This window comes from Myotis nattereri (genome assembly GCF_964212035.1).
Source record: "Myotis nattereri genome assembly, chromosome: 8".
NCBI classification, from domain to species: Eukaryota; Metazoa; Chordata; class Mammalia; order Chiroptera; family Vespertilionidae; genus Myotis; species Myotis nattereri.
This window is the reverse complement of record NC_138083.1, coordinates 69896169-69923696: the sequence shown is the minus strand read 5'-3', so window position 1 is coordinate 69923696 and position 27528 is coordinate 69896169. Positions and strand designations below refer to the sequence as shown.

The 27528-nt window shown below is 37.8% G+C and overlaps 1 protein-coding gene across 1 annotated transcript in view; it reads left to right on the top strand.

Annotated features, from left to right (window-relative positions):
• STK4 (serine/threonine kinase 4) overlaps positions 1 to 27528 on the top strand; it is an 86982-nt gene that overhangs the window by 32685 nt on the left and 26769 nt on the right. Inside the window, exon 10 of the mRNA XM_081097892.1 lies at positions 13078 to 13235. Within this exon, the coding sequence (XP_080954018.1) occupies positions 13078 to 13235 (158 nt within the window). The remainder of the gene's footprint in view (positions 1 to 13077; positions 13236 to 27528) is intronic.

The window sequence follows — 27528 nt, the reverse complement described above, 5'->3', positions numbered from 1 at the left end:
CAGATACTAATTTTGGAGCTGCATAAAATGGAAATTCTTGAATCACAGCCTATTTTCTTTCCACCTGCAGTTGTTTGAAGGGGATTGTTATAACATTGCCTCCCTTGTGTGTTATCTGTCTCTTTCTCTCAGACTCAGATGATAGCATTTTGCAAGGATGAAAAATAGAACATACAGGACTACAGGTATTTTAACACTTCTTTTACCACAATAGGCTTACTGTCCAATTTCTGATCCCCAGGATGTTTAAAACTATCATCAGAATATTAAGTGTTCATGTATCCTTGCCACTCACAGTCAGCATCATAGGGGAGTTTCAGATAGCAATAGTGTAGTTGTACCTACCAAAGCTTAACTTAAAACATTTAGTTTTGTTAGAATCATATCTGTGAGTAAGAGCAAGAGAAAGACAAAGGAGTAGTGGAAAGGACAGTAATTTGTGGAATTAGTAATTTAGTTTGAAACTTGGCCCAGAGCCTGATGGACTAGGTCAGCTTGGGCAAGTTATTTCCCTTTCTTGAGCCTCAGTTTCCCAGTCTGAAAAAGTGGGTCATAAGAGTTCCTACTTTGTAGGGTTGTGAAGATGATACAAGATAATATATGTAACATATTTAGCATGTAAATGCTTAAAAATGGTCGGTACTTTATTAATTATATGAATCTTTTCATGTTTGACAGTGGTGTTTTTATTGGACCCAGATTTTCCTTCAACCAGTGCTACTTTTCAGCATCCTGATTCCTTTCTTCTTGCTAGTTAGGCTTTTAGTTTTCACTCTTGGTATTATTGATGTTTTGTAAATGCTACCTCTGTGTCTGAACTCTGGCATGAAAATGTGTGATCTAAACGAAGGTCACTTGTCAGTTTCAGTAATGTTTTAAAAAATGTGCTGAGAAGGGAGAGGGAAAGACAGTGTGTGTGTGTGTGTGTGTGTAATTTCTTGTAAATAAGATGATAGGTGTTCTGAGGATCTGTTAAATTACTCAAAATACAAGATGGTAGATTTTAAAGAAGGCTAGACTTTGGATCCACAAGAACCTTTCTTTGTAGAGTTTCAAATTCTTATCTTAATACTGTGGAATGTATTAGTGACTGGAATTTTTTCCATTCCTGAAAGATAGTCACTGTGGTTCACTGGACATTTACCGAAAGCTCCCTCCTGGGTGAGAGTTACAATAGAAGAGCAGACATCTTGGTCCTTAGGCTTTTCTCACAGTTGCACAAATAACTCAGGGTCATTGTGCCAGAGTGACTAGATCCTAATTGTTTGTGCAGTTTTCCTAATTGTGTCCAGATGTTGGGCCCACTTTTTATCTTTGGAAACCATTCACATACTTGATTCTTTTGGAATGAGCCAAAAAGCACAGACTCTTGGTGCCTGAAAATTCATTCAAAACACCCTGCCAGACCACATGTTAGGATATGAAAGTACCAGATTTCAGGGTAACATGGGCGAAAAGCTTAAGACCTATATTTGGGGGACGATAAGGTGTTCCATCATAGTAGTTAAGTTGGTGAAAGGCGAACCAAGAGAGGGCAGTAGTGTGATAGTAATGAAGAGCAAAGGAAAATGAGTGCCAAAAAATATACTTTGACTCTTATGCCTAATAGGCAGATAAATCAATTTCATTCAGTTAGGGCAGTGGTCGGCAAACTGCGGCCCCTTGAGTGTGGCTCTTCCACAAAATGCCACGTGCAGGCGCGCATGCACAGTGCGATTGAAACTTCGTGGCCACACTCAAGGGGCCAAAGAGCCGCATGTGGCTTGCGAGCCACAGTTTGCCAACCACTTAGTTAGGGGAATATATTTCTTTGCTCTAAGCTCTTTTGACCTGCTTACTCCTTATTGAGCTGGAAAATGGAGATGCATTTTGATAAATTTAAATTAATTTATAAACAGAAAGTAGATGATTCTCTTAAGTGTTTATGTTCTAAAAAATATCGCTTGAAATCAGTATTTGTTAAAAATAATTACTTAATACCAAGCAAGAAGTGTTTATTAGGTAGTCACTGTGTGTCACTACTGTATACTGTACAAATACCAAATGAGACATTTACTGCTAATGAGGAATTTATAGGTACAAGGGGAAGATGGCAGTTGTTATAACCATTATCTAATATTTATGGAGAGCCTACTGTACTATACCTGTTCTAATTCCTTGTGTGGATGAAGTCCCATCTAGATCAGTGGTTCTCAACCTGCCTAATGCCGCGACCCTTTAATACAGTTCCTCATGTTGTGGTGACCCCCAACCATAAAATTATTGTCGTTGCTACTTCATAACTGTAATTTTGCTACTGTTATGAATCATAATGTAAATATCTGATATGCAGGATGTATTTTCATTGTTACAAATTGAACATAATTAAAGCATAGTGATTAATCACAAAAACAATATGTAATTATATATGTGTTTTCCGATGGTCTTAGGTGACCCCTGTGAAAGGGTTGTTTGACCCCCAAAGGGGTTGTGACCCACAGGTTGAGAACCACTGATCTAGATGTTTCAAATAGTGCTCTTTGATGATGATACATCTTAGTTAAGGCTGGAGGACCCTACATATGAAGGTAATATAATCTTGGGCCAAATGCTGGGTAGGTAGAATAGCAAAGTGTTAAAGGAGTTGTAAGAAGGAAAGTAAAGACTTGGATATACAGAAAGGTTAAGGGAGGATATTCCAGGCAGGCGCAATATCAGAAAGGTAGAAAAAAAATTGAATATTTTGTGGGGCTGAAGTGGATGTTGGCTGGATATTGGAGAACATTGAATGCCACGGTAAGGAGTTCAAACTTGATTCTGTTAGTAATAGTGTAGTATAAGGACATTTTGATTAGAAAAGTGATATTAAAAAAAGAAAAAGAGAAGTGATGTAACAAAGCCATTGGTTTTTTTTTAGAAGAGTTGGATGATTTGGAACTTGAAAAGACCAGAAAAGGCAAGACAAACTAGGAAATTGTTAAAATAACAATGATATGGATTATTCTCACCTGTAAGCCTTTTGTATGTTTTCAGATGTGCTGCCTCTATCCCTTTAGTTAGTGACAGTTTGAAATTTGGATTTAGATCTCTAAATACATATATGACAGCTTACCAGACTTAACCATAATAGCACCATTATCCAGAAGTCAAGTCAGATTACAGAAGGGCACTTCCCAAAGCTGGTTAACTGGAAGAGTTATTTCAGTTGGGCTCCAGATAATTTTATAACTTGTGATTCCAGTAATTCTTCGTGGTTTCAAAGAACATTCAAAGGAACATTTATGGCCACACACAGAAACTTGAAGAATAACTTGTATAATTAAATGAGTTAATAAATGTAGGTTCCCAGTAACAAAACCAAAACCGAAAACCACACACATATAATAAATGTTAGATGAAAAACAAAACAAGTGACCTTATTATAAGGCATATTATTCCAAGAAAGAAAAAAAAGTTTTGAGGGATTACTCAAGTTTTTTTTCTTGCAAATATTCATGTGTGAAACTGAGGAGAAAATGTGGACTCTGTCCAGTTTTCTAGTTTAAAACATTTAATTACTATTAAGATAGAAGAAGAGTTATTACTGTAGAAATTAAGGAGAGAGTAGGTTGACCATTGTGGTTTTCTTAGTGACAGTCTTAAAAATGAATGTTCAAAGTGGAAGGGCATAAAGTTTAATGTCTAGCAGATGGTTGTTCCAAAGGAAAAGATGGGCTTCAGACTTTGGCCAACCTCCCTCCCAGTTATGATGAACTTGGCACTGTGTTCAGATGAATCCAGAAATAAAAGTGGTGGTAGAGGAAAGAGGTCTTCTACTATATATCAATTGAGCCATCCTATCCTATATAATAAAAGCCTAATATGCTAAGTGTCCGGTCGGCCATTTAACCAGTCAAAGTGTAATATGCTAATGATATGCTAAGGCCACTCAACTGCTCGCTATGATGTGCATTGACCACTAGGGGGCAGACAGTTGACTGGTTGACAAGTCACTATGACGTGCACAGACCACCAGGGGGCAGAGGCTCCAACCGGTAGGTTAGCTTGCTGCTGGGGTCCGGCCAATCGGGACTGAGCAAGATGGGCCAGATATGCCCTGGAACCCTCCCGCGGTCCCTCCCCAGCTGGCCAACCTCCTGCGGCCCTCCCTGGCCCTGATTGTGCACCAGTGGGGTCCCTTGGCCTGGCCTACGCCCTCTTGCAATCTGGGCTAAGGGACACCCCCCCTCCCCCCCAGAGTGCACCAATTTCATGTGCCGGGCCTCTAGTTGATATATAATTTGCATACTATATACTTTACTCATTTAAAGTGTGCAATTCAGGGACTGTTTATGCCATTGCTTTTAATTTAGAATTTTGTTTAAAATGAAGAGAATATACTTTCACTAATTTCTCCTACTGAGCCAACAGAAGGTCTTAAATAAATACACATCTTCACAATCATGAGGTTGCTGATGTAGCATTCAGGACTTTCTTTTAAGTCAGTGAGTATAAGGAGATCTGCAATATTAAAAGTGTTATAAATGGTTACTCAGTACAGTGTGTAGCCTCAGTCCATCCAGGATGACTCTACCCAATTTTGACATCATGCTATGGATAAATATACACTGGAAAATAAACTAAAGAACCACAGTTTATCTTATACTTTTGTAAACAATATTTTATAGATAACTGTTCAGTTTTTCCCAAAAGGCTGATACATTTCAATATTTTGATTACATCCATGTTATTTTTGAGTTGGCAGAGGTAACCTAACCAACTACCATTATGTTTTGGTATTAGGGGATATACATTACAGTAAAGTTATTGAAATGCAAAAATGAAAGAAAATAAAACATGCAATTCAGTAGTTTTCAGTGTATTTAAAGCGTTGTGCAACCAATACCATAATCTAGTTTTAAAATTTTTATTATTTTCAAATTGAGACGTAATTCACATATCATAGAATTCACCATTTTAAAGTTACAATTCTGTGGATTTTAGTGTATTAACAAGGTTGTGCAACCATAACCACTGTTGAATTCCAGACATTTTCATCACCCCCAAAAGAAACCACAATCCTGTTAGCAGTCACCCCCCACCCCCTCCTCTATCCTCAAGCAACCATTAATTTGCTTTCTGTGTCTATGGCTTTGCCTGTTCTGGCATTTTATATAAATGAAATCACACAAAATATGGCCTTTGTGTCTGGCCTCTTTCACTAAGTTTAATGTTTTCAAGGTACATCATTCCTTTTTATGACTGAATGATATTCCATTGTATGTCCAGATACTCTATTTTGTTTGCAATCTAATTTTAGAACATTTTGATCACTCCAAAAAGGAAATTCATATCCCACCTACTCACCCCAACCTCATAGCGATAGGTAACCACTAACCTTCTTTCTGTCTCTACAGATTTGCTTATTCTGAACATTTGACAAAAAATAGAATTATAGAATATGTGATCTTTTGTGTCTGGCTTCTTTCTGAACATTTTACCATAATGTTTTTGAGGTTCATCCATGTTGTATCATGTATCAGTATTTCATTTCATTTTATTGCTGAATAATATTCCATTGTGTGGATATACCACATTTTATTTATTCATTCATCAGTTGATTCATCTGGGTCTTTCTGCTTTTACATAGCATTTTTTTCAAAGGAAAATAAATATAGCCTACAGTTACTTATGAATTCACCCCTTTGTCTGTGAGCTTAGACAGATCGTCCATTTAGCTCGACAGAAGCTGCTTACAAAGAAACATGGGCCAGTCCTAATATAGGAATTCATGCATTTCCTGCATCAGATAAAAGAATCCCAGCAAGACATGGCTATTTTCAAAGCTTGACTTTTCTGCTCTCCCTATGGCTTCAGGTTTCTGGTATTATCATTCAACCGAACGTCTTCATTTCCTGGGATACACCTGAAAAAATGCCCCGGCTCACATTGGAGCACAAAGCCCAGCAGCCAGCTGAAGCCCTGGGGACAGCATTGCCTTTAACCAGCTTGGAATGATTCGCTTGCGCTTGCAGTACTGACAGGCTGTTGTCTAGCACATTTGATCTTCTAGCTCAGAAGTGCTGAAAGAAAAGTTCAAAGATAAGGTTACTGGGAAAATTCCACTCCCCTGCTCTTTCTACACTCAATTTAATGGCAGTTCTGACAGGTCAGGAATTTTCATTTTGGTTTTAGAGAACTTACAATATGAGAGGGAGTGAACTAGGCTTAAAACCTGATGATGAGGGTTTAAGGATATTCTATCCTCGATGGCAAATTTCTCACCTATAAGGTGGCAATAACAATATATACCTCAAAAGACTTGAGAATTAAGTGAAATAGTACATTGTCTAGCACTCGGTAGGTGCCTAATAAGTGCACATTTTCTTTCCTCCTATTTACTTACATGGTGGTCATGAAGTTATGATGAGACCATCATGTGAAAGCAAATGTCCCCATATTCTCATGTAAACAGTGATAGAAATTAGACAAATGATTATACTCTAGCTTAATAGACACATTCCTTTTATTTTTAAGCCAAGTTTTATTTATTTAATTTTAAAGATTTTTTAAAATTGATTTTTGACAGAAAGAGAGAGAGAGAAAGAGGGAGAGAGAGAAACATCGATGTGAGAGTGAAACAGTGGCCTTCTGCACTCTCCCTGCCAGGGATCAAACTGGTAACCCATGCATGTGCCCTGACCAGGAATCAAACTGGCAACCTTTTGGTGCATGGGACAACGCCCAGTCAATTGAGCCATACTGGCCAGAGCATTTATACCATGTTTTAGAATTGAACCACAGAAAAACTATCTTTAGTGTTTCATCCTGGTTTAAAGATCTGAATTTCTAAATCCACCAGTATTGTGACTGAAAGGTATTAATGAAGCATCATAGAAGTACATAGTAATAATTATACGATTTTTATTGTTAGATATGGTGCTTTCTTAATAAAGTGTTTTTATGGGTTTTTTTGTAATAGTTTCACAAAACATATTTAAATTACCTGTTATTTCTACCCAGAAGTTGTCATTTTTATTGATGAACTTTTATCAGTTATTTGGGTGCATATGTAAAGATGGGTGGATAAACAGACATGAAATGACAGAAGTAATGAGGAGAGGTTGGTGTGCGATATATGCAACTTACTCTTAAACATCGAGCTGTATTTTCTAAGGAAGGAGATAATTATGTGTGTGTGAATTTCCTAAAAAAGAGAATATTCTCTCTCTCTTTTTTTTGTTGTTAATCCTCACTTCAGGATATTTTTTCCTTTGATTTTTAGAGAGAGTGGATGGGAGGGAGGATGGGAGGACAGGAGCAGGGAGAGAGAGAGAGAAGGTAGGAGGGAGGGAGGGAGGGAGGGAGGGAGAGAGAGACATCAATGTGAAAAAGATTGGGACTGGGATGGAACCTGCAATCCAGGTACATGCTCTTGACTGGGAGTTGAACCTGAGACCCTTTCAGTTCATGGGCTGATGCTCTAACCATTGAGCACACTGTCCAAGCAGGATATTCTCTGTTGTTACCATTATGCAGTTGTTGAGTGGCCATTTTTCTAAAGAGCTCTCTCTTCTCCCCTTAAACTTCTTCACTTTCAGATTATTATTCTGAGCTCATGAATTCTTTTTTTTTATTGTTTAAAGTATTACATGTCTCCTTTTCCCCCTGATTAACACCCCCCCCCGGCCACTCCCACCCCTGAGGGCAAGCCCCCACCATCCCAGTGTCTGTGTCCATTGGTCATGCTAATATGCATGCATACAAGTCCTTTGGTTCATCTCTAACCCCCCCCCCCCCCCCAGCCTTCTCCCTGAGGTTGGACGGTCTGCTCAGTGCCACCTTGTCTCTGGATCCATTTTAATTCATCAGTTTATGTTGATCATTATATCCCACATATGAGTGAGATCATGTGATATTTATCTTTCTCCGACTGGCTTATTTCGCTTAGCATAATGCTCTCTAGTTCCATCCATGCTGTTGCAAATGGTAAAAAATTCCTTCTTTTTTATAGCAGCGTAGTATTCCACTGTGTAGATGTACCACAGTTTTTTAATCTACTCATCTGCTGATGGGCACTTAGCCTGTTTCCAAATTTTAGCTATGGTAAATTGTGCTGCTATGAACATTGGGGTGCATATATCCTTTCTGATTGGTGTTTCTGGTTTCTTGGGATATAGTCCTAGAAGTGGGATCACTGAGTCAAATGGGAGTTCCATTTTTAACTTTTTGAGGAAACTCCATACTGTTTTCCACAGTGGCTGCACCAGTCTGCATTCCCACCAGCAGTGAAGGAGGGTTCCTTTTTCTCCACATACTAGCCAGCACTTGTCGTTTGTTGATTTGTTGATGATAGCCATCCTGACAGGTGTGAGATGGTAACTCATTATCATTTTGGTTTGCATCTTTCTGATGATTAGTGACTTTGAGCATGTTTTCATATGCTTTTTGGTCCTCTGAATGTCCTCTTTTGAAAAGTGTCTACTTAGGTCCTTTGCCCATTTTTTGATTGGATTGTTTATCTTCCTTTTGTTAAGTTGTGTGAGTTCCCTATAAATTTTGGAGATTAAACCCTTATCTGAAATAGCATTGGCAAATATGTTCTCCCATGCAGTGGGCTTTCTTGTTGTTTTGTTGATGGTTTCTTTTGCTGTGCAGAGCTTTTTATTTTGATGTAGTCCCATTTGTTTATTTTCTCCTTAGTTTCCATTGCCCTAGGAGCTGTATCGGTAAAGATATTGCTACGACATATGTCTGCTATTTGGCTGCTACGGAGTCTTATAGGATTTTTATGGTATCCCGTCCTACATTTAAGTCCTTTAACCATTTTGAGTTTGTTTTTGTGTATGGTATAAGTTGGTGATCTAGTTTCATTTTTTTGCATGTATCTGCCAATTTTCCCAACACCATTTATTGAAGAGACTGTCTTGACTCCATTGTATGCTCTCACTCCTTTGTCAAATATTAATTGAGCATAATGGCTTGGGTCTATTTTTGGTTCTCTGTTCTGTTCCATTAATCTATATATCTGTTCTTGTGCCAGTACCAGGCAGTTTTGAGAACCGTGGCTTTGTAATATAGCTTGATATCTGGTGTTTCATGAATTCTTTTTATTCAGTTTAATCTTTTTGATGCTTACTCAAAGTGTCCCAAAATTTACCAGTTGAGCCTCTGAAGGTGGGTCCTGTCTTCTGTTGATATGTCCCCATCAGTTTTTTAATATTTGCTTGTTTTTCTTGACACAAAAAAATGTCCAGGCCCATTTTATATTTTTTCTGCCCTAAACCTGGAATTAGCTATTTCTCTTAAGTAGCCTTAGTTCCTTAGAGTGGGGAATGGTCTTTAGAAACCCAGATCTGAGCCGTAGGTTTGCTCATTGGTAGCAGGGTGTTGTTGCTTCAAAGCCTTTAATGAAAAAAGCACAGTATATACTTTTTAAAGTAAATTATGAGTTTATGTTAATATTTGCAGTTCAAATATAACACCAAAGGATTCTTCTGTACCTTCCCCTGTTTCATATTTAGATGTTTAGATATTGCCTGATCTCCTTTGTAGGGCTTATACTATTTTGCACTAATTCAGCAGTATGGGAAAGTGGGTATCCCTGAACCCTTACCAATAAATAGACAGTTGTCAAACTTTTGAATTTTTTAAATCTGAAATGTAAGCAATTGCATCTCTAAGTAGTTTTGATTTGTGTTTTTTTTTAAATATTTTTTTATTGATTTTTTTTTACAGAGAGGAAGGGAGAGGGATAGAGAGTTAGAAACATCGATGAGAGAGAAACATCGATCAGCTGCCTCCTGCACACCCCCTACTGGGGATGTGCCCGCAACCAAGGTATAAGCCCTTGACCAGAATCGAACCTGGGACCCTTCAGTCCGCCAGCCGACGCTCTATCCACTGAGCCAAACCGGTTAGGGCTTGATTTGTTTTTCTTATTATGAGTGAACCTAAGAATTTTTTTTTCATGTTTAAGGACTAATGTGTACACACTATCTTTTTAGGTCTTCAGCACCCCCACCTCCACCCCCACCACCTGACCCCACCCCCCCTTTTTTGTCTTCTCTTTCTTGATTTTTCAGAATTCTTTATGTATTTAAGAGCTTATCTGCCTAATATATAAATACCTCTTAAATAAAAATTAAAAAAAGAAAATTCTTTTAAAAAAGTATGATGTTTGTTGCAAATATTTTCTTCTATTTACCATTTGTCTTGGCTTACCGTGTATGTGTGCTTATTCATTTTTTAATTTGTGATGTTTTCTTAACACACAAGATTTTCATCTATCCAGTTTTTATTGCATCTATGTTTCTGCCATAGTTAGAAAGCCTTTCCCACACCCAGATTTTAAGTGTACTCATATGTGCTTTCTTCTAGTTCTTATGGTTTCCATTTTTACAATTAGAGCTCTTCTCCATTTGGAGTTTTCCTAGTTTAAGGCATGAGGTGTAGATCCAATTTAATCTTTTTTTCCAAATAACTATCCCGTTGCATGGATAGCTTTGTGGGCTTTCTATTTTGTTTCCAGACTTTCTGTTCTCTTCAGCTGGTCAAGTATCTAGGAAGGAGAGTAAACTGAATACCTCATATGTCAGCAGTTGCTTGGCTTAGGGAGCCTCTATAAACACTCCTTTTTGATGTGTAAGGGTTATGTGTAGGCTTGCTGCAGAGTTAGTGCTCCCAGAGGAAGGGGACCTATCAGAAGGACTTAGCTTCCTGACTTGTCAGCAAATCCCAAACACCCCAATTTTTACATGTTTTATTTTGTTATAGTTCCTTCAGAACTATCTTATGAAGTAATACATTAAATTTAACTTAAAAATTAAACTTTAAGCATGAAAACCCTTAACACCATACCTAGAGCAAACAAAACACACACTTAGCACATAATCATTGACTGGTCTTAGCAAATATTGTGTTTAATTCCTAATAAGTGAGGAGGCAACAAACAGTGAAGTAAGCTATTGGCAACATCTGGAAGTGGGCAAATCTGGGATTGGCTGCTGTTCAATTTAGCAATGGATATAGTGAGTAAGTGACAAATGTCTGAGAGGTAGTCAGGGTGCTGGCTTGAAACTGGACTAGACAAGGTCCGGAGATAAGATTGCAGGATTGCAGAGAAGGAAGGTGCCAGAAGAGAAACACTTGCTGTTCTTTGTTTTCTAGATGCCTCCTCCATCATCATCTTCTCCTTCTCCTTCTCCTTCTCCTTCTCCTTCCCCTTCCCCTTCCCCTTCCCCTCCTCCTCCTCCTCCTTCTCCTTCTCCTTTACCTCCTTCTCCTTTACCTTCCCCTCCTCCTCCTCCTCCTCCTCCTCCTCCTCCTCCTCCTCCTCCTCCTCCTCCTCCTCCTCCTCCTGTAAATGTTAATTTATTGGAATGCTATTTGGATATTACAGAACCATGATAGGAAATAGGATAAAACCAAGATATCTTTTCTTTAAATTGTATTTTTCAATTGTAGTTTATATTCAATATTAGTTTCAGGTGTACAGCAACAGGGGTGGGCAAACTTTTTGACTCGAGGGCAATGGGTTCTTAAACTGGACCGGAGGGCCGGAACAAAAGCATGGATGGAGTGTTTGTGTGAACTAATATAAATTCAAAGTAAACATCATTACATAAAAGGGTACGGTCTTTTTTTTTTTTTTAGTTTTATTCATTTCAAACGGGCCGGATCCGGCCCGCGGGCTGTAGTTTGCCCACGGCTGGCATAGTAGTTAGACATTTATGTAACTTAAGGAGTGCTCCCCCAATATTTCTAGTGCCCATCTGGCACCATACATAGCCCATCCACTTCTTAAAGCTCTGAACCTTCTGCTCTTTCTTTCTGGTTACTGGGGAGAGGGCTATATGTTCATGGAAAGCACTAAAGAAAAACTGCACAAAGCCACTTCAACATATGAAATAGGTACATTGAGCTAGCTAGGTTTTTAAGTCATGCCAAGTAAGATTATTCTTTTTGCTATTGTCACTTATTGTAACTAGTAACTGCTGTCTGCTGCTGCTCTCATACATAACTGTCCTGATCTGTAACTGCTGATGCTTTTCTTAGGGATAGTTTGAGGCCCAACCTAAGAATGTCCTCCCTCACCAGCCCAACTTGCGAGATTTCCCCATCTTCTGGGCAGATGTAACTCTTATGAGCCGTTCTATCTATTTAATACGTAATAGTACGTATCCTGTATTATTTTCTTAAAAAAAAAAAAAAGGTTTAAAAGAACTTGTATGGTGTCAGATACTAGATTTATCAGGGATTTAACTTATCACTTCATAAGTTATATAAATGTATAATCACTGGGTTATATACTTGAAGCTAATATAATATATGTAACCTGTAATTGAGAAATAAAAAATTATTTAAAATAAAATAAAAATGTTTAAAAGAAGTAAATAAAATCACCTACAATCCTATCAGAGACAAATCTTATTAACATTTTGGTATATTTTCTTTCAGTCTTTTTATTTTCTCTCCTGTGTATGTGATTTTACAGAATTTATATCATACTGTAATATAATATTGTATCTCATTTTCACCCTTAACTTTATCATAAACCATTTGTAAATGGTATTTTAAAAGTTACATAATATTTCATGGTGTGGATTGTGATTTATTTATACTTTCTTTTTCAGGCATATTTTTCTCATTAGTCCAGTTGGGATTATGAAGGGAAGTCACCCTACTGAATCACTCCCCCTTTCCTACTGTAGTGCTTGTAGAGAATATTGTGTATGTAGGTGATTCATAAATATTTTGCTTGCTCCTCTGTTTTCAGTCTAATATTACGGTGAATATTTGCTATAGGGGACCCAAAAATATTATATGCAGCTTACTCAAAGTTATTGTATCACCCAAGTCTTTCCACCTAGAAAAAGGGACACTGATGAGATCTTTGCATGTATTTTAAGGGCCTGTGAATCTTTTGCAATTGTATGAGAAATATTTTCAGTGAACATTTGTGCACTTTCCTGCAGTTTTCATTAGACTGTTAAAGAAGTCTTTAACCAGAAACCACAGATCCAGAAGCTGGAACCCATCTGGATGGAGATAGATCTATTTATTAAACTTATCTGAACTCTAAGACATATTTCACCTTTTCTTTTTCTTGGTTTTCAGGAAGGGATGAGACCATGCAGCCTGCAAAACCATCTTTCCTTGAATACTTTGAACAAAAAGAAAAGGAAAATCAGATCAACAGCTTTGGCAAGAGTGTGCCTGGCCCACTGAAGAACTCTTCAGATTGGAAAGTACCACAGGATGGAGACTATGAGTTTGTAAGTAGTGTTAGAAGTAAGTGGTTATGCTTGCTGGAGAAAGCAGTTTGAAGTATCACACATCCAGTTCTGTCATTTCACTGAAAGAGCCTGAGCATTTCCCTGTGCGATCCAAGTCTCCTCTAACCACCCCTGGAAGCAGCTCTGGGCCTCATGAGTTTGAGACAACAACATTTTGACTGACATTTGAGTAGTTCTGGCTCTCCCAGTTAGCGGCATCTTTTTCACTTTAAAAATCCTTTATTCACTTGCCATTTTTCTTTTGTTGAGTTTGAAATTGGTAATGGTAAGAGAAACATTCAGCCATCAAATGAAAATGCGCAGTCTTTAATAGTTTACTTGAGATTGTGAGGTTTTATTTAAGGATTAGCCTAGAGGGCAGTTAATGCTGCTTGTAATGTCTTTGTTGTTTTGCTAACCATTATCCTAATTTTAGGCTCTCTGAGAGGATTATTCTGAATTTTGCCCATGGATGATTATTAAGTTGTTCCGAAGTTTCTTATGAAAAACTGGGTGTGTTTTATTCTTTCTCTGCTGTGGAACATTCTCCTGCAGCCACAGACACTTGTTAAAGTTCACAGAGATTTAATGAGTAGAGGCAATAAAAAAATTGGGGGAAGGAGGAAAAGCAAACTAAGGAATGTGCATTCCTTTTCTGAATATTTGTAGAAAACAATTTTTTCTTTAAGAATATTTAATTTTTACTTTTTAAAATTTTTACATTCTTAAATTCTGTTGTTGATTATAAGAGCTTAGCTTAAGCGTGCTATTTGGATTCTGAGAGACCTTTCTAGTCCTGGCTTTCCACTGTCCTACTCACTGGCTTAGAGGAAATGATGTCATTCTTCCATAACATAATTTCTACTTTTGTGGAGTAGAAATGTCATAGTTGTATAGCTAATGATAGAGATCTTTTGAGGACCAGAATAACCCACCTGAGGTTATTCAACTGATTAGTTACTGAGCCCATGTTAGAACCCAGCTTCATTTGTTTTATAATCTGTGTTCATTTATTCATCATCTACTATGCATTATCATCTGTCATTTTTTTGTTCACTCATTTATTTATTAGTTTTTTGAGTATCAATGTATGCTTGACACTTTTTTAGGAATATAGTAATGCTAGAACAGCCAAAAATCCATCCCTCATAAAGGTTTCATTATAGAAGATGGGAAATAAGGAAGTAAAATATTTAGTGTGTTAGATAGTGGTAAATGTAAAAAAAAAAAAAAAATACAGGGTGTCCCCAAAAATGAAATCAATATATATTTCAAAGAGGAAGAGAGGTAGAAACTTCAGTGATGAGAGAGAATCATTGACCGGCTGCCTCCTGCACTCCCCACACTGGGGATCGAGCCTGCAACCCAGGCATGTGCTCTGAACGGGAATCAAACCGTGACCTCTTGGTTCATAGGTCCGCGCTCAACCACTGAACTATGCCGGCTGGGCATGTTTACATACACTAACAGCTCAATTGATGTTTCTTTCTTTTCAAAATTTGAATTAATAATTATTCAAAATGTGTATCTATTCTTTTGGGACACCCTGTTTAAAGCAGGAAAGGGAGATTAGTGGGGTAGGGTGTGAAGAGAGAAAGAGGGAGAATAGCAATTTAAAATAAAGAGTTAAGGAAGTTCTCAGGCCGAACCCCCAACACAATGAATCAAAATCTCTGGAGACAGGTAGTACCCAGTAATCTGTTTCAACCTGACTTATGCATGATTCTGATCCACTAAATTCATATGGGGTTTTCTTTCTTTCTAATTAGGTGCTTTAGACATTCAAAGATAAGATTGTTTATATTTTATTAATATTGCATGATTTTAAAATTTTCTTTTTACTGCCCTATTGAGCTTCCTGTACTCTTAGTAGAGGTATCAAATAGGAAAATGCGGATTTGTAAGTGACATCTGGCAAAGAAAGAACAAGCCCATTGAGTGAGGAAAGTATTCTGAATAATCTCACTATGTTTAGAGAAGGGCATCTGTCAGACTAGCTGACATGTTTCCCTCAACAGTCTCTACAGAGACTCTCAGTTTCCTGGCAGGCACTATTTAATTATGGAAAAGATATTCTCTTTCTTCCTGGGAAGGCAATTGCTATTTTGAATTGAACTTTTTGCCCAAAATGGCAAACAAGGAATAATCCAATCAAGAATGGCAGGATGTAATGCTGACAGAAATCTTTATATTTTCATCTGAAACTCAATACTTGTTGCAGTTCTAAAATGAAATTGCCTCATTTGCCAAGTTAAAAATGCAGCATAGATTTCCTTTAATGTTTAAAGGTCCCGGGTTCGATTCCGGTCAAGGGCACATGCCCAGGTTGTGGGCTTGATCCCCAGTAGGGGACGTGCGGGAGGCAGCCAATCAGTGATTCTCTCTTGTCATTAATGTTTCTATCTCTCTCTCCCTCTCCCTTTTTATTGATTGAAATCAATAAAAATATTTTTTTAAAAAAGACATGTAAAATTAAGAGTCATTATCTTTGAGGAGAGGAATTTTAGTTGTTTTTACAGCAAGAATGTATGACTGTATTAGCATATTACTTGCTTAAATTTTTAAAAAAGAGTGACACATGTTTTTTAAATTCTTAGATTTTCCTCGTTTTAGTCTAGAGTTAGTCAGAGTGTCTGCAGATCTAGATGAACCACAGTACTTTTCCGTGTTATTAACTTTGCGAGTATTGTTGATTATTAGTTCTTGGTATCCTCGGATTTTGGAGTAAGTTTCCTATTTATTCAAATGAAGTTGTTTCCAGTTTTCTTATGACTTATTCTCTAATAAGAGTTGCTAGTAGCTAGCCCCCACATATTAATTCAGTTTAGTCACTGAAGTCCTCATGTGTGCTTTGTATGAATAGGCAGGATTGCAAGGTCCTTGACAGCTGGGATTTTATTATATTCATCTTTGTGTTCCTAACACCTAGTAGCAATTGCCTAGCTTAAGGTCAGCACACTGTTTTCACTTAAACTCAGACAGTAAATCTCTGAAGTAAATCAACAAATGCAATCACTGCTCTGAGAGAGTTCATGATGTAGCAGAAAATGTAATAAATTAGTTTTGGTACACTGTGCTAATAACAATAGCTTATATTTATTGAGCATTTACAATGTGCGAGGCATTGGTCTAAGTCCTTTATGCATATAACTCAATCCTCACAACTATCCCACGAAGAAAGTAATGTTATTATTGCCATTTTAGGATGAGAAAACTTGAGGGTTAAAGGGAGTAGGTAATGATTAAGTTTATACAGATAATAAGTGGCGCAGCAGGGATCTGAACCAAAGCAGTTGGCTCCAGAGCCCATCCTCTTAACCACCTATGACCTCTCTCTAGGCCAGCGGTTCTCAACCTGTGGGTCGTGAACAATGAAAATACATCCTGCATATCAGATATTTACATTACGATTCATAACAGTAGCAAAATTACAGTTATGAAGTAGCAACGAAAATAATTTTATGGTTGGGGGTCACCACAACATGAGGAACTGTATTAAAGGGAGTCTAGGCTATTCTGGCAGATTCTGTTCATAAAGTGCATATAAAAAGTGCAGTAGGAGGCCAGAAGAGGGAACAAGAACCCCAGGGAAAGCATCAGGAAGTCTCATTTGAAGGGTATTTTGAAAGATGACTAGAAATTCTCGAGCTAGAGAAGGAGGGAAAGGGCATTCTGGGCAGAGAGGGAAGTGTGACTGTGGAGGCGTTGAAGAATGTGGAATGCCAGGAATTACTGAGAAACTATATTTGGAGCATGTGGGCGTGGGTAGGTGTGTGAGGAAGGGGGGCAGAGGGACTGAGGGAGAGACCTTCAGGTGAAATAAGTGAGTGCCCCAGTGTGCCCTTATTTTTACTGGAAACATACAGGACTTGTTTTAGATTTTTTCTTGGTGAGTCAGAGAAATTAAAAATAGAATTCTAATGAAGCACAAAGGGCTAATAACCTAAAGATCTCTCTGAAGTTGTGTGATAATGGCCCATGAGGCTATAAAACCATTAAAATGTTAATTCAAAATTAATTTGATAAAAGAACCTGAACAAGATTGATTGATTGGATTCCCTGGGTAGTTATAAAGTTATAAACCACTTATAGCTTTTTGTGGTAAGGAAGGATAAATTTTATCCCTGAGTTTTCCCCAGGAGGCTGATAGTCCCTGATTTTATGTAACTTTATCTTAACCATCCTTTTCTAGATTGGGGCTCCAAATATGATGGTGATGTAGAGATTCCTTTGGGTTTTTATAAAGAAGTTTTACTGAATTATTAGGACATAAGTCAATTACTTTTTTTTTTAGGTTGTACTTTTTGCTTTTGATTATACACTTTAGAAATTAGACATTTGGTGGGAGGTGAGATTATTATTAACTTATTTATAAATTAAAATCATGATTGCTGCAGGTGCAGAGATTCTTCATTTATTCATGTTTAAATTAAATATTCTTAAGGATGCAACTTTATGTTTTGTGGGAACCCAGGTATCTATAACTTGAAATTTTTACCATCCATCTTTTAGAAACAAAAGAAACATTCCCAAACATTGTCTTTGAATTTATGGTCCACATTTTTCAAAATGAATTTTTAAAAATTAGTGTATATCCTTAAATATCCCAGCCTCCATTGGTCAGGTAGAACTTAATGAAGTTTCCACTACTCAACAATAACAATCATCAACTCATGACTAATCCTCCACTTCTAATATTCCCACCACTTGATTATTCTGGAAAAAAAATCTCTGGCATATTTCACTTTTAAGTAATTCCATATGTATCTGTAAAGATCTCTTTAAAAACCATAACCACAATATCTCTATTAGACCTTTAAAAATGAAGAATAATGATTCTTGCCCAGTTGGTGTGGCTCAGGGATTGAGCGTCGATCCATGAACCAAGAGGTCATTGGTTTGATTCCCTGTCAGGGCACATGCTTGGGTTTCTAACTCAATCCCTGGTAGAAGGGAGCTGATCCGTGATGTTTCTCTCTCATCAGTGTTTCCATCTCTCTACCTCTCTTCCTTCCTCTCTCTCAAAATCAATTAAAAAAAAACAAAAGAATGATTCTTTAATGCCATAAAATACCTACAATGTCAGTGTTCAATTTTCCCCAGTCATCTCATACTTTTTTTTTTTTACAGTTTGTTTGAATTAGCTCTATGCTGTAACCAACTGAGCTAACCAGCCAACCTAGTTTGTTTGAATTAGGGTCCAAGTAAAATTCATACATTCAGCCAATAGATAGATCTCTTAAATTGCTTTTGATGTGTAGGTCTCACACTTCATGCCCTGCACACATACCCACTTTTTGATATCATTGAAGAAATCAGTTCTCCCCTAATGTTTCCCACACTCTGGATACTGCTAATTGCATCTAAGTGGTCTGTTTAATATGTTTTTTAAAATTTCTTTTAGATTTACAATTTGATCTAGAATAGAAGTTCTCAGGACCCCTTCACGCTTTTAAATGTTATTAAGGACCCCAGCAATTTTTGTGTATGTAGGTTATATCTATTGATATCTACTGCATTAGAAATTAAAACAGAAATTTTTAGAATTTTATTAATTCATTTAAAAATAATAAACTTGTTATACACTAATATATAGAACATATTTTAAGAATAACCATATCTCCCCAAATAAAAAGAAATAAGTGTGAAAAATGACATTATTTACATTTTTTTTCAATTTGTATTTTTTAACACATGACAGCTAGATTGTCATATCGCATTTTACATTTGATCTATTGTAACACATTTTGGTTGAAGTATATGTAGAAAGTCTGACCTAAGAAATATAATTGGCCCTAGCCAGTTTGGCTCAGTGGATAGAGCGTCGGCCTGCAGACTGAAGGGTCCCAGGTTCAATTCTGGCCAAGGGCACATGCCCGGGTTGCGGGGCTCGATCCCCAGTAAGGGGGCATGCAGGAGGCAGCCAATCAATGATTCTCTGTCCTCATTGATGTTTCTATCTCTCTATCCCTCTCCCTTCTTCTCTGAAACCAATAAAAATATATTTTTTAAAAAAGAAATGTAATTGGGTAAGGGAGGAGTATTTTAATAGCCTTTTCAGATAATTGTGGATATTCTTCTTTGAGGCTACACTGAACTTGAACTGGTAGTTTCCTAAAGATTAGTTGCAATCTAGAATCTAAAACTACATCAATGAGCTTTTCTTATTCTTAATATTAAAATCTATTCATCTGTCTTGAAATTTTTTTAATTTAAATATAGTTGGTGCCGAAACCGGTTTGGCTCAGTGGATAGAGTGTCGGCCTGCGGACTGAAGAGTCCCAGGTTCGATTCTGGTCAGGGGCATGTACCTGGGTTGCGGGCACATCCCCAGTAGGAGATGTGCAGGAGGCAGCTGATCGATGTTTCTCTCTCATCGATGTTTCTAATTCTCTATCTCTCTCCCTTCCTCTCTGTAAAAAATCAATAAATTATATTTTTTTAAAAATAAATAAATATAGTTGGTATACTATATTATGTTATATTATTTTCATGTGTACAATATAGTGATTAGACATTTTTATACCTTACAGTGTGATCACCCCACTAATTCTAGTAATCATCTGTCACCATGCAACATTGTCATAATAATATTAACTCTATTATTATATTATTATGTTACATTAAATCACATCTTCTTTATCCATTTATCGATGGACATTTAGGTTGTTTCCATATGTTGGCTATCCTGTATAATAAAACTCTAATAATTCAAATTGACCGAATGGTGGAACTACCACGAGAATGACTGGTCGCTATCATGCGCACTGACCAACAGGGGGCAGACATTCAACACAGGAGCTGCCCCCTGGTGGTCAGTGCGCTCCCACAGGGGGAGTGCCACTCAGCCAGAAGCTGGGCTCACGGCCGGCAAGTGCAGCGGTGGTGGCAGGAGCCTCTCCCGCCTCTGCTGCAGGCAGGCAGTAAGGAGTGAGGGCGCCCAGGCTGTGAGAACCCCGGACTGCGAGAGGGCACAGGCCGGTCTGAGGGACCTCCTCCCACAAATGCATGAATTTTGTGCACCGGACCTCTAGTTGTAAATAATGTGGCAATGAACATAGGACTGCATATATCTTTTTGAATTTGTGTTTTCATTTTCTTTGAATTAATACCCAGAAGTGGAATTACTGGGTCATATGGTGCATCTATTTTTAGTTTTTTGAGGGATCTCCACTCTACTTTCTATAGTGGCTCCACCAATTTGCAGTCCCACCAACAGTGCACAAGGATTCCCTTTTCTAAACATCCTTACCAACACATTTCTTGTTGACTTTTTGATAATAGCCTTTCTGGTTAGTGTGAAGTAGTACCTCATTGTGGTTTTGATTTTCATGTCTTACACTTTGAATGAACTTTTACTCAAACATGATTTTGTAATATTATGCATTGGCCATTTGGAAAATATTGGTTCTCTAAGTTACCTAGATCTTCTAAATGTTGGCCTACTTTATTGTACAATACTAGAGGCCCAGTGCACGAATTTGTGCATGGGTGGGGTCCAGCCCATCCTAATGGGGGGGAGGGGGGAGGAGGCGAGGCCAGCCAGGGCCAGCCAGGGGGAGGGGCTGCGGGTGGTTGGCCAACCGGCCCCATCCCCTGGTCCAACTCCCCGTTGAACTCCTGGTTGAACTCCGATTCAAGGGAGGGGACAATTTGAATATTAGCCTTTTATTATATAGGATTAAAAACAATCACATTCCTTGAAATTACCACCAATCTTATCAGAAAATTTTCTAAGTGTCTGAGTGAAGCTCAAGCTCATAAAAGTGGAATTCCAAAATTCTAATTTTTGTTTGAAAGTTTGAATTTTATCACTGGCAACTCAGTTGTTTTTCTTGAAGTGACAGCTCACCTCAATTAGTTCATTTTTGTGAAAATGCCTGCCAAATACTCAAGTGTGAATAACCACAATCTGCCAGTCATTCTTTCAAGTAAAAATGGTGTTCCATGAAAAAAGTGGCTAGTTTATCTTACAGCTCATTTGCACAAGGGCTTTGTCTTAAGACAGCCTTCGTATTTCAGTTTGCAGCAGAAGCACTTTATGCAGACTTCCTATTTCATCACAGATACTGTTAAAAAGACATATACTCAAAGGTCGAACTTGAATAAAATTAATACTTTTTTACTACTTCATCAAGAACATTTCTAAGGGAATTTGTTGTTGTTATTATTATTTTTTAAATATATTTTATTGATTTTTTACAGAGAAGAAGGTAGAGGGGTAGAGAGTTAGAAACATTGATGAGAGAGAAACATCAATCAGCTGCCTCCTGCAGGGAGGGATGGTTCCCTACCATCCCCACTGGGGATGTGCCCGCAACCAAGATACAGGCCCTTGACCAGAATCGAACCTGGGACCCTTCAGTCCGCAGACCAACACTCTATCCACTGAGCCAAACCGGTTAGGGCTGTTGTTATTATTTTTAATGGAGCCTGTGGTCGTGAGGAATGAAGTAGCTGCAAGTACCTTGGTGCCACTTCTTGGTTCATACTGAGGGGCTACCCACTATTGCTTTTGTGCCATCAAGGTAAATGTCAGCACAATAGAAAAAGCAAGTAAAGTCTTAGTAATAATGTGAAAATAGTTGGATCTCATGAGTTCTTTAAGAAGGCATCAAGGATTTCCCAGGGGTTCGTAGGCCACACCTTGAGAATTGCTGATTTAGAAGCTTGATCAGACTCAGGTTCAACTCTTTGGCAAGAATATTTCATAGGTGGTATGTGTACTTTCATCAGGAGTTTCAAAATATCTGGATACATACTCATCTCTTTTTCTGTAATGAGGATCATTGCCTACATGCATTATTTTGTTAGAGGTTATAAAATGGTGATGTTTGATCACTCTCCATTTACCAACTGAAATACTTTAATAGTGAAGCACTTCATTAATTATGTAGATATCACATGTAATATATAGGGAAAACAGAGTATACATATTTAATTTTTCCCCTTTATTTACCAGTTAAAATAATGGGTTGGTTCCCTACCATCCTCCAAGGATAACCACTGATTTTGTTTTTATCATTAGGAATTAATGGATTTAAAAATATTTGGTGCATTTCGATCCTTGCAGTTAGATTTAACTCCAGAAGTTTTTTTATAACTTCTTCTTCTTCTTCTTTTTTTTAATATATATATAATGAGATGCTCCCGGCTCATCTTGCTCATTTCCTGTTTCAAACCCGGAAACAGCCTTTTTTTTTCTTTCTCTCTCTTTTTTTTTTTTTTAAGCATTATTGAGATAGCATTGACATATAACATACAAGTTTAAGGTGTGCAACATGATGACTTGATACATGTATATTCTGAGAAATGATTACCACAGTAAGGTTAGTTAATACCTCCATCCCCTCACATAATTACCTTTTGTGTGTGGTGATAACTTTTAAGATCTGCTCTCTTAACAACTTTGAAGTATGTAATACAGTGTTGTTAATTATAGTCATCATGCTAACATTAGATCCCCATAAGTTATTTATCTTATAGCTGGGAATGTGTACCCTTTGTCTACCATCTCTCCATTTCCCCACCCCCAGTGTCTGGCAACCACCATTTTACTCTGTATTACTTTGAGGTTGTAGAAACAGCCCTTTTTTTATTTTTTTTTTATTTTTTTTTTAAATATATTTTATTGATTTTTTACAGAGAGGAAGGGAGAAAGATAGAGAGTTAGAAACATCGATGAGAGAGAAACATCGATCAGCTGCCTCCTGCACATCCCCCACTGGGGATATGCCTGCAACCCAGGCACACGCCCTTGACCGGAATCGAACCCGGGACCCTTCAGTCCGCAGGCCGACGCTCTATCCACTGAGCCAAACCGGTTTCTGCCCTTTTTTTATTTTTAGAGGAATTCTGGTTCTTTTATGGGAAATGGTACTTAGAGACCACAGTCTGGGTACAAGGTGTACTCACAATAGTTAGGTCATTTTTTTAGGCCTTTTCAATGTATGTTTATGACAGAAACTTAGGTTTATTACGAACTCATGAGTTCTGATGCTATTTCTAGTACAGGTTGAATATCATAGGGTTTCTACTTAACCACATTGATCCTACATTCATAACTCCTTTCCCTCATAACTCCTTTCCCTCATAAGTCACTTTCCAGGAACACCAGTATAATTATTCATTTGCTTTATATCCCACAATAAAAATGTTAGCATCATAATCACAATACCAACACTTCCACCAACAAAAATTACTAAAAACAATTTCAGATTTGTATTGCAATTCTCTTCATCCTTAGGCCATATCCCAGTTGAGATGTACAGTCCAATTACTGTATGTTAAAGTCACTTGAAATAATTTCTATGTATGTGGTTATGCCAAAGACATAATATGCACATAATTTTTTTGTTTCACTTGCTGTTTTTAGTTATTGCTTTTATTACTCTACTTTATAATTCTATAAACTATGTATGGTTCCAAGGCAGACTTAGCTTCTGTCCCTATTCTTTCTACTCTATCTCCTCCCTCTTTTTTTTGTTGTTACATTTTGGTTTTATTCACACACACCAACATACAAATACATGTATATTCGTACTCCCATTTTTAACTAAGGAACAGTATACCAGTACTATACTCACTTCACTCTACCTTTCTGTTTTCACTTAACTTTATATCCTAGAAATCTCTCCGTAGCAGTACAAAGAGATAGTCCTCATCGTGTACGGTAGTTTATTCAGCTAGTCCTCTGATGATATGTTGTTTGTAGTGGTTTTAAAGTTGATCTCTTCATAAACTTATTTGTAACTAGAGAGTGAAACTTTTATAGTTGTTACCTTTGCTTTTTAAGGTTATGCTTCAGCTTTTTAGTTTTGAGAAGCAAGTTAAGCCTGTAGAGCTTTTTAATCTTTCTTTTTTTGTTGTAGTTAATGCTGCTGATGGTGATGATGATGAGCAATGAGTAGATTTAGTCAGCGGTATCTCTCTGCCACAGGCTGGTGGTGTTTATATAAACTAAATAGACTAATTTAGTCCTAACACCTGTGTCACAGAAGCGTGACTCATCACTCTCCCTGTTAGATGCCCCAGGTACCAAAATGCTGCCAGGACAGGATTAAGGAGGAAGGACTTCCCTGCAGGCCCGGAATTCCTAATTGCTGTAATCAGAACCCAAAATTTCTTAAGTTTGAATCTCATTTCCACTAAGGCAAGAATTGCTTCAGTTACTTTAATTTTGCTAAATTTGAAGTCAGGAAAGAAAAATGACTTTTAAGTTTTATATTATTTACTCTTCATCAGTCAGAAGGCTCCAAAGGCTCAAAGATATTTTAATGTAAATTAATTAATCTAGAAAGCAGTTTTACATTTTCTGCTGAGAGATGAATGTAAATGATTTTTCTTATTGTTGAATCAACAGCCACAACTTTGAATTGTAATCATTCACCCAGACATATCTTTTACCCTTTTTCCTTTTGAGCTGTCAAATATACTTGCTTCAGTCTTTCTTCTCACCTTCACCTCCCGTTTTTTTTCTCATATGGACTCTTTTTTTTTAATATATTTTTTATTGATTTCTTACAGAGAGGAAGGGAGAAGGATAGAGAGTCAGAAACATCAATGAGAGAGAAACATCGATCAGCTGCCTCCTGCACACTCCCTACTGGGTATGTGCCCGCAACCAAAGTACATGCCCTTGACCGGAATTGAACCCGGGACCCTTGAGTCCGCAGGCCTACGCTCTATCCATTGAGCCAAATCAGTCAGGGCTTATATGGACTCTTGATAGTTCAGTATGTTCCTGGACATGAAATGTTAACACAGAGAAAAGATTTATGCCAGTTTTCTCTCCCCACCTCCACCAAAGGAAGAATCTCTATTAGAATTCTGAAAGTAGTATTTGCTTTTGTAGCTTCATGCCTTTGAAAGAAAAAACATGATGTGGAACTTTTCTCATTATCTGAGATACTAGAGGCCCTGTGCATGGATTTGTTCAGGGCATGTCCAGCCCTTCTCACTCAGTCCCGATCGGGCTGATCTGGGCGGCTGGCTGGGGAGAGACCACGGGGGGGTGAGGGTGGGGGGCTCCAAGGCATGTCCGGCCTGTCTCACCCAGTTCCAATCAGCTGGACCCCAGCAGCAAGCTTACCTACTGGTCAGAGCGTCTGCCCCCTGGTGGTCAGTGTGCATCATAGAACTGGTTGAACAGTCTAACGAACGGTCGGACTCTTAGCATATTAAGCTTTTATTATATAGGATATTGCATATATCATTTTCTCCCAAATCCTGATGCTCTACCACTCAAGTGAAATATAACAGAGCTGAGCTTCTCTTGTCTTTGACAGCATTTGCTCCAAGCACCTATAATTCTGAATGGGAGGCATGTCTCTTGTCCTTTCTTCTCACTATTGGAGTTTGATGCTGATATTACTGAGACTTTGAGCTGACAGTGGAAGAAAGAGAAATATTGAGAAGATGATTCAGACAGAAAAAGGCTAATTGATGGTATTCCCACTGAGAAAAAGACACAGCTCAGAGTGTTGGTTGTTTTTAGACAGGAACGTGTTAGGTTTTACATTTGTTTGTTTTTTTGTTTGTTTTAATTTATTTTTTAAAAAATATATTTTATTGATTTTTTTATAGAGAGGAAGGGAGAGAGATAGAGAGTTAGAAACATCGATGAGAGAGAAACATCGATCAGCTGCCTCCTGCACATCTCCCACTGGGAATGTGCCTGCAACCAAGGTACATGCCCCTGACCGGAATCGAACCTGGGACCCTTCAGTCCGCAGGCCGACGCTCCATCCACCGAGCCAAACCGGTTTTGGCTAGGTTTTACATTTGTTTAGAAGTTCTTATAAAGTTGCAGCTGGGTCAGCTTGTAAGGAAATATATTGTGCCTCTGAGTAGCTAAGTGATTGCTGTTTTGGTTGAGGCAATAGTATGCCTGGTAGTTAAGATCACTACAGTCAGGCTTTTAAGGTCCAATCTGAGTATATTTGGGCCACTTTGTTCTCCTCCCTGTGCCTCAGTTTCTTCATCTGTAAAATGGAAGTAATACTGATTCCTATAGGAAAGATTCTGTGTGTATGAGCATTAATGTAGCAATGCATCCAAAGTGCCTTAAACATATCACAGGCACTTCACAATGTTCACTTCCTCCTCTTTCCCTCCACTCTCCCCTTCTTTCTTGAAACATTGTCCTTGGAGCAGATTTCAATAACTTAAACCACTGCCCCAGTGATTGCCATTCACTTAACCAGAGATCCATTCCCAAAGGAAACTTGTTCCCTGGACTGCTTTACAAACTGTCCTTAAAAAAAAAAGGAACTAGAACCCAGAGTGGTCGTGGGTATCATTTTTAGAACTTCCCAGTGCTTGCTTGATCTCCCTTACATCTCTTTTCCATCGAGTTTTTTCTTCCTACCCACCTCTCATGACATAAATTTAATGTTACTGATAGTTTTCACATCTTGAAGCTATCACACTACTCCCATTGCAATGCATACTTTTTGCCAGTAGATGCCACCCTCTCACTTCTTGTGAGCACAGTCTCTGGTGTGGCATTTCTTTAGGTGAAGGAGAGGTTGCCGCTATGCAAAATGAGTAGTAAAATTACTTCATCTGCCTGAAAGTTGGACATCACATGAAGTGAATTTCATTGAAAATAGGGGGGTACCTTGTAACATGGACCAGTAGAGTGAACATTAAATTATGCCAGGAGAGGGGTGAATGGCCTTGCACGAGTCACTCTCCTCTTTGAGTTTCATGTTTGTAGTCCGTGAAAATTAAGCATAATATACCACTGTCCTACTTTTCCCAAAGGGTTTGAGGAAAGATCAAATGAAATGGAGGTTGGGGTTATTTTGAACCAAGTTTGTTCTAAATCCTACCATTTAGAATTATGGTAGAATTCTACTAGCAGGGAATTATAAAACTGCTTCTGTTTGTTTTTGCTTTTTTGGTTCATTGTGTATTAAGTATTATTATTTATTGTGTTATTATTATTTCATGCTTAATTGCACCTTTGTAAAAAATTATTAGATCTTTTAGCAATAACAAATAATTCAGAAACAGGAGAAGGCCAAAGGAGCAGTTAAACCTTAACTTCTGCTATGCTTTTTGCTGCTGATGGTAATACTATCATCACATTAGGGTGATATAACATTTAATATTGTTAAAGGTACATACATGTTTTGCTCCTTTATTTGGTGATGCTTACAGTGTTCCTGTGAGGGAAGCAAAGTGAGGTTGCTTATCCTTTATATGGTTTGAGGATCTGAAGTCCAGAGACATTAAAAATCAACTTCCTGCTTAGTGTCAGAGTCAGTTCTGGGACCCAAATCCTCAG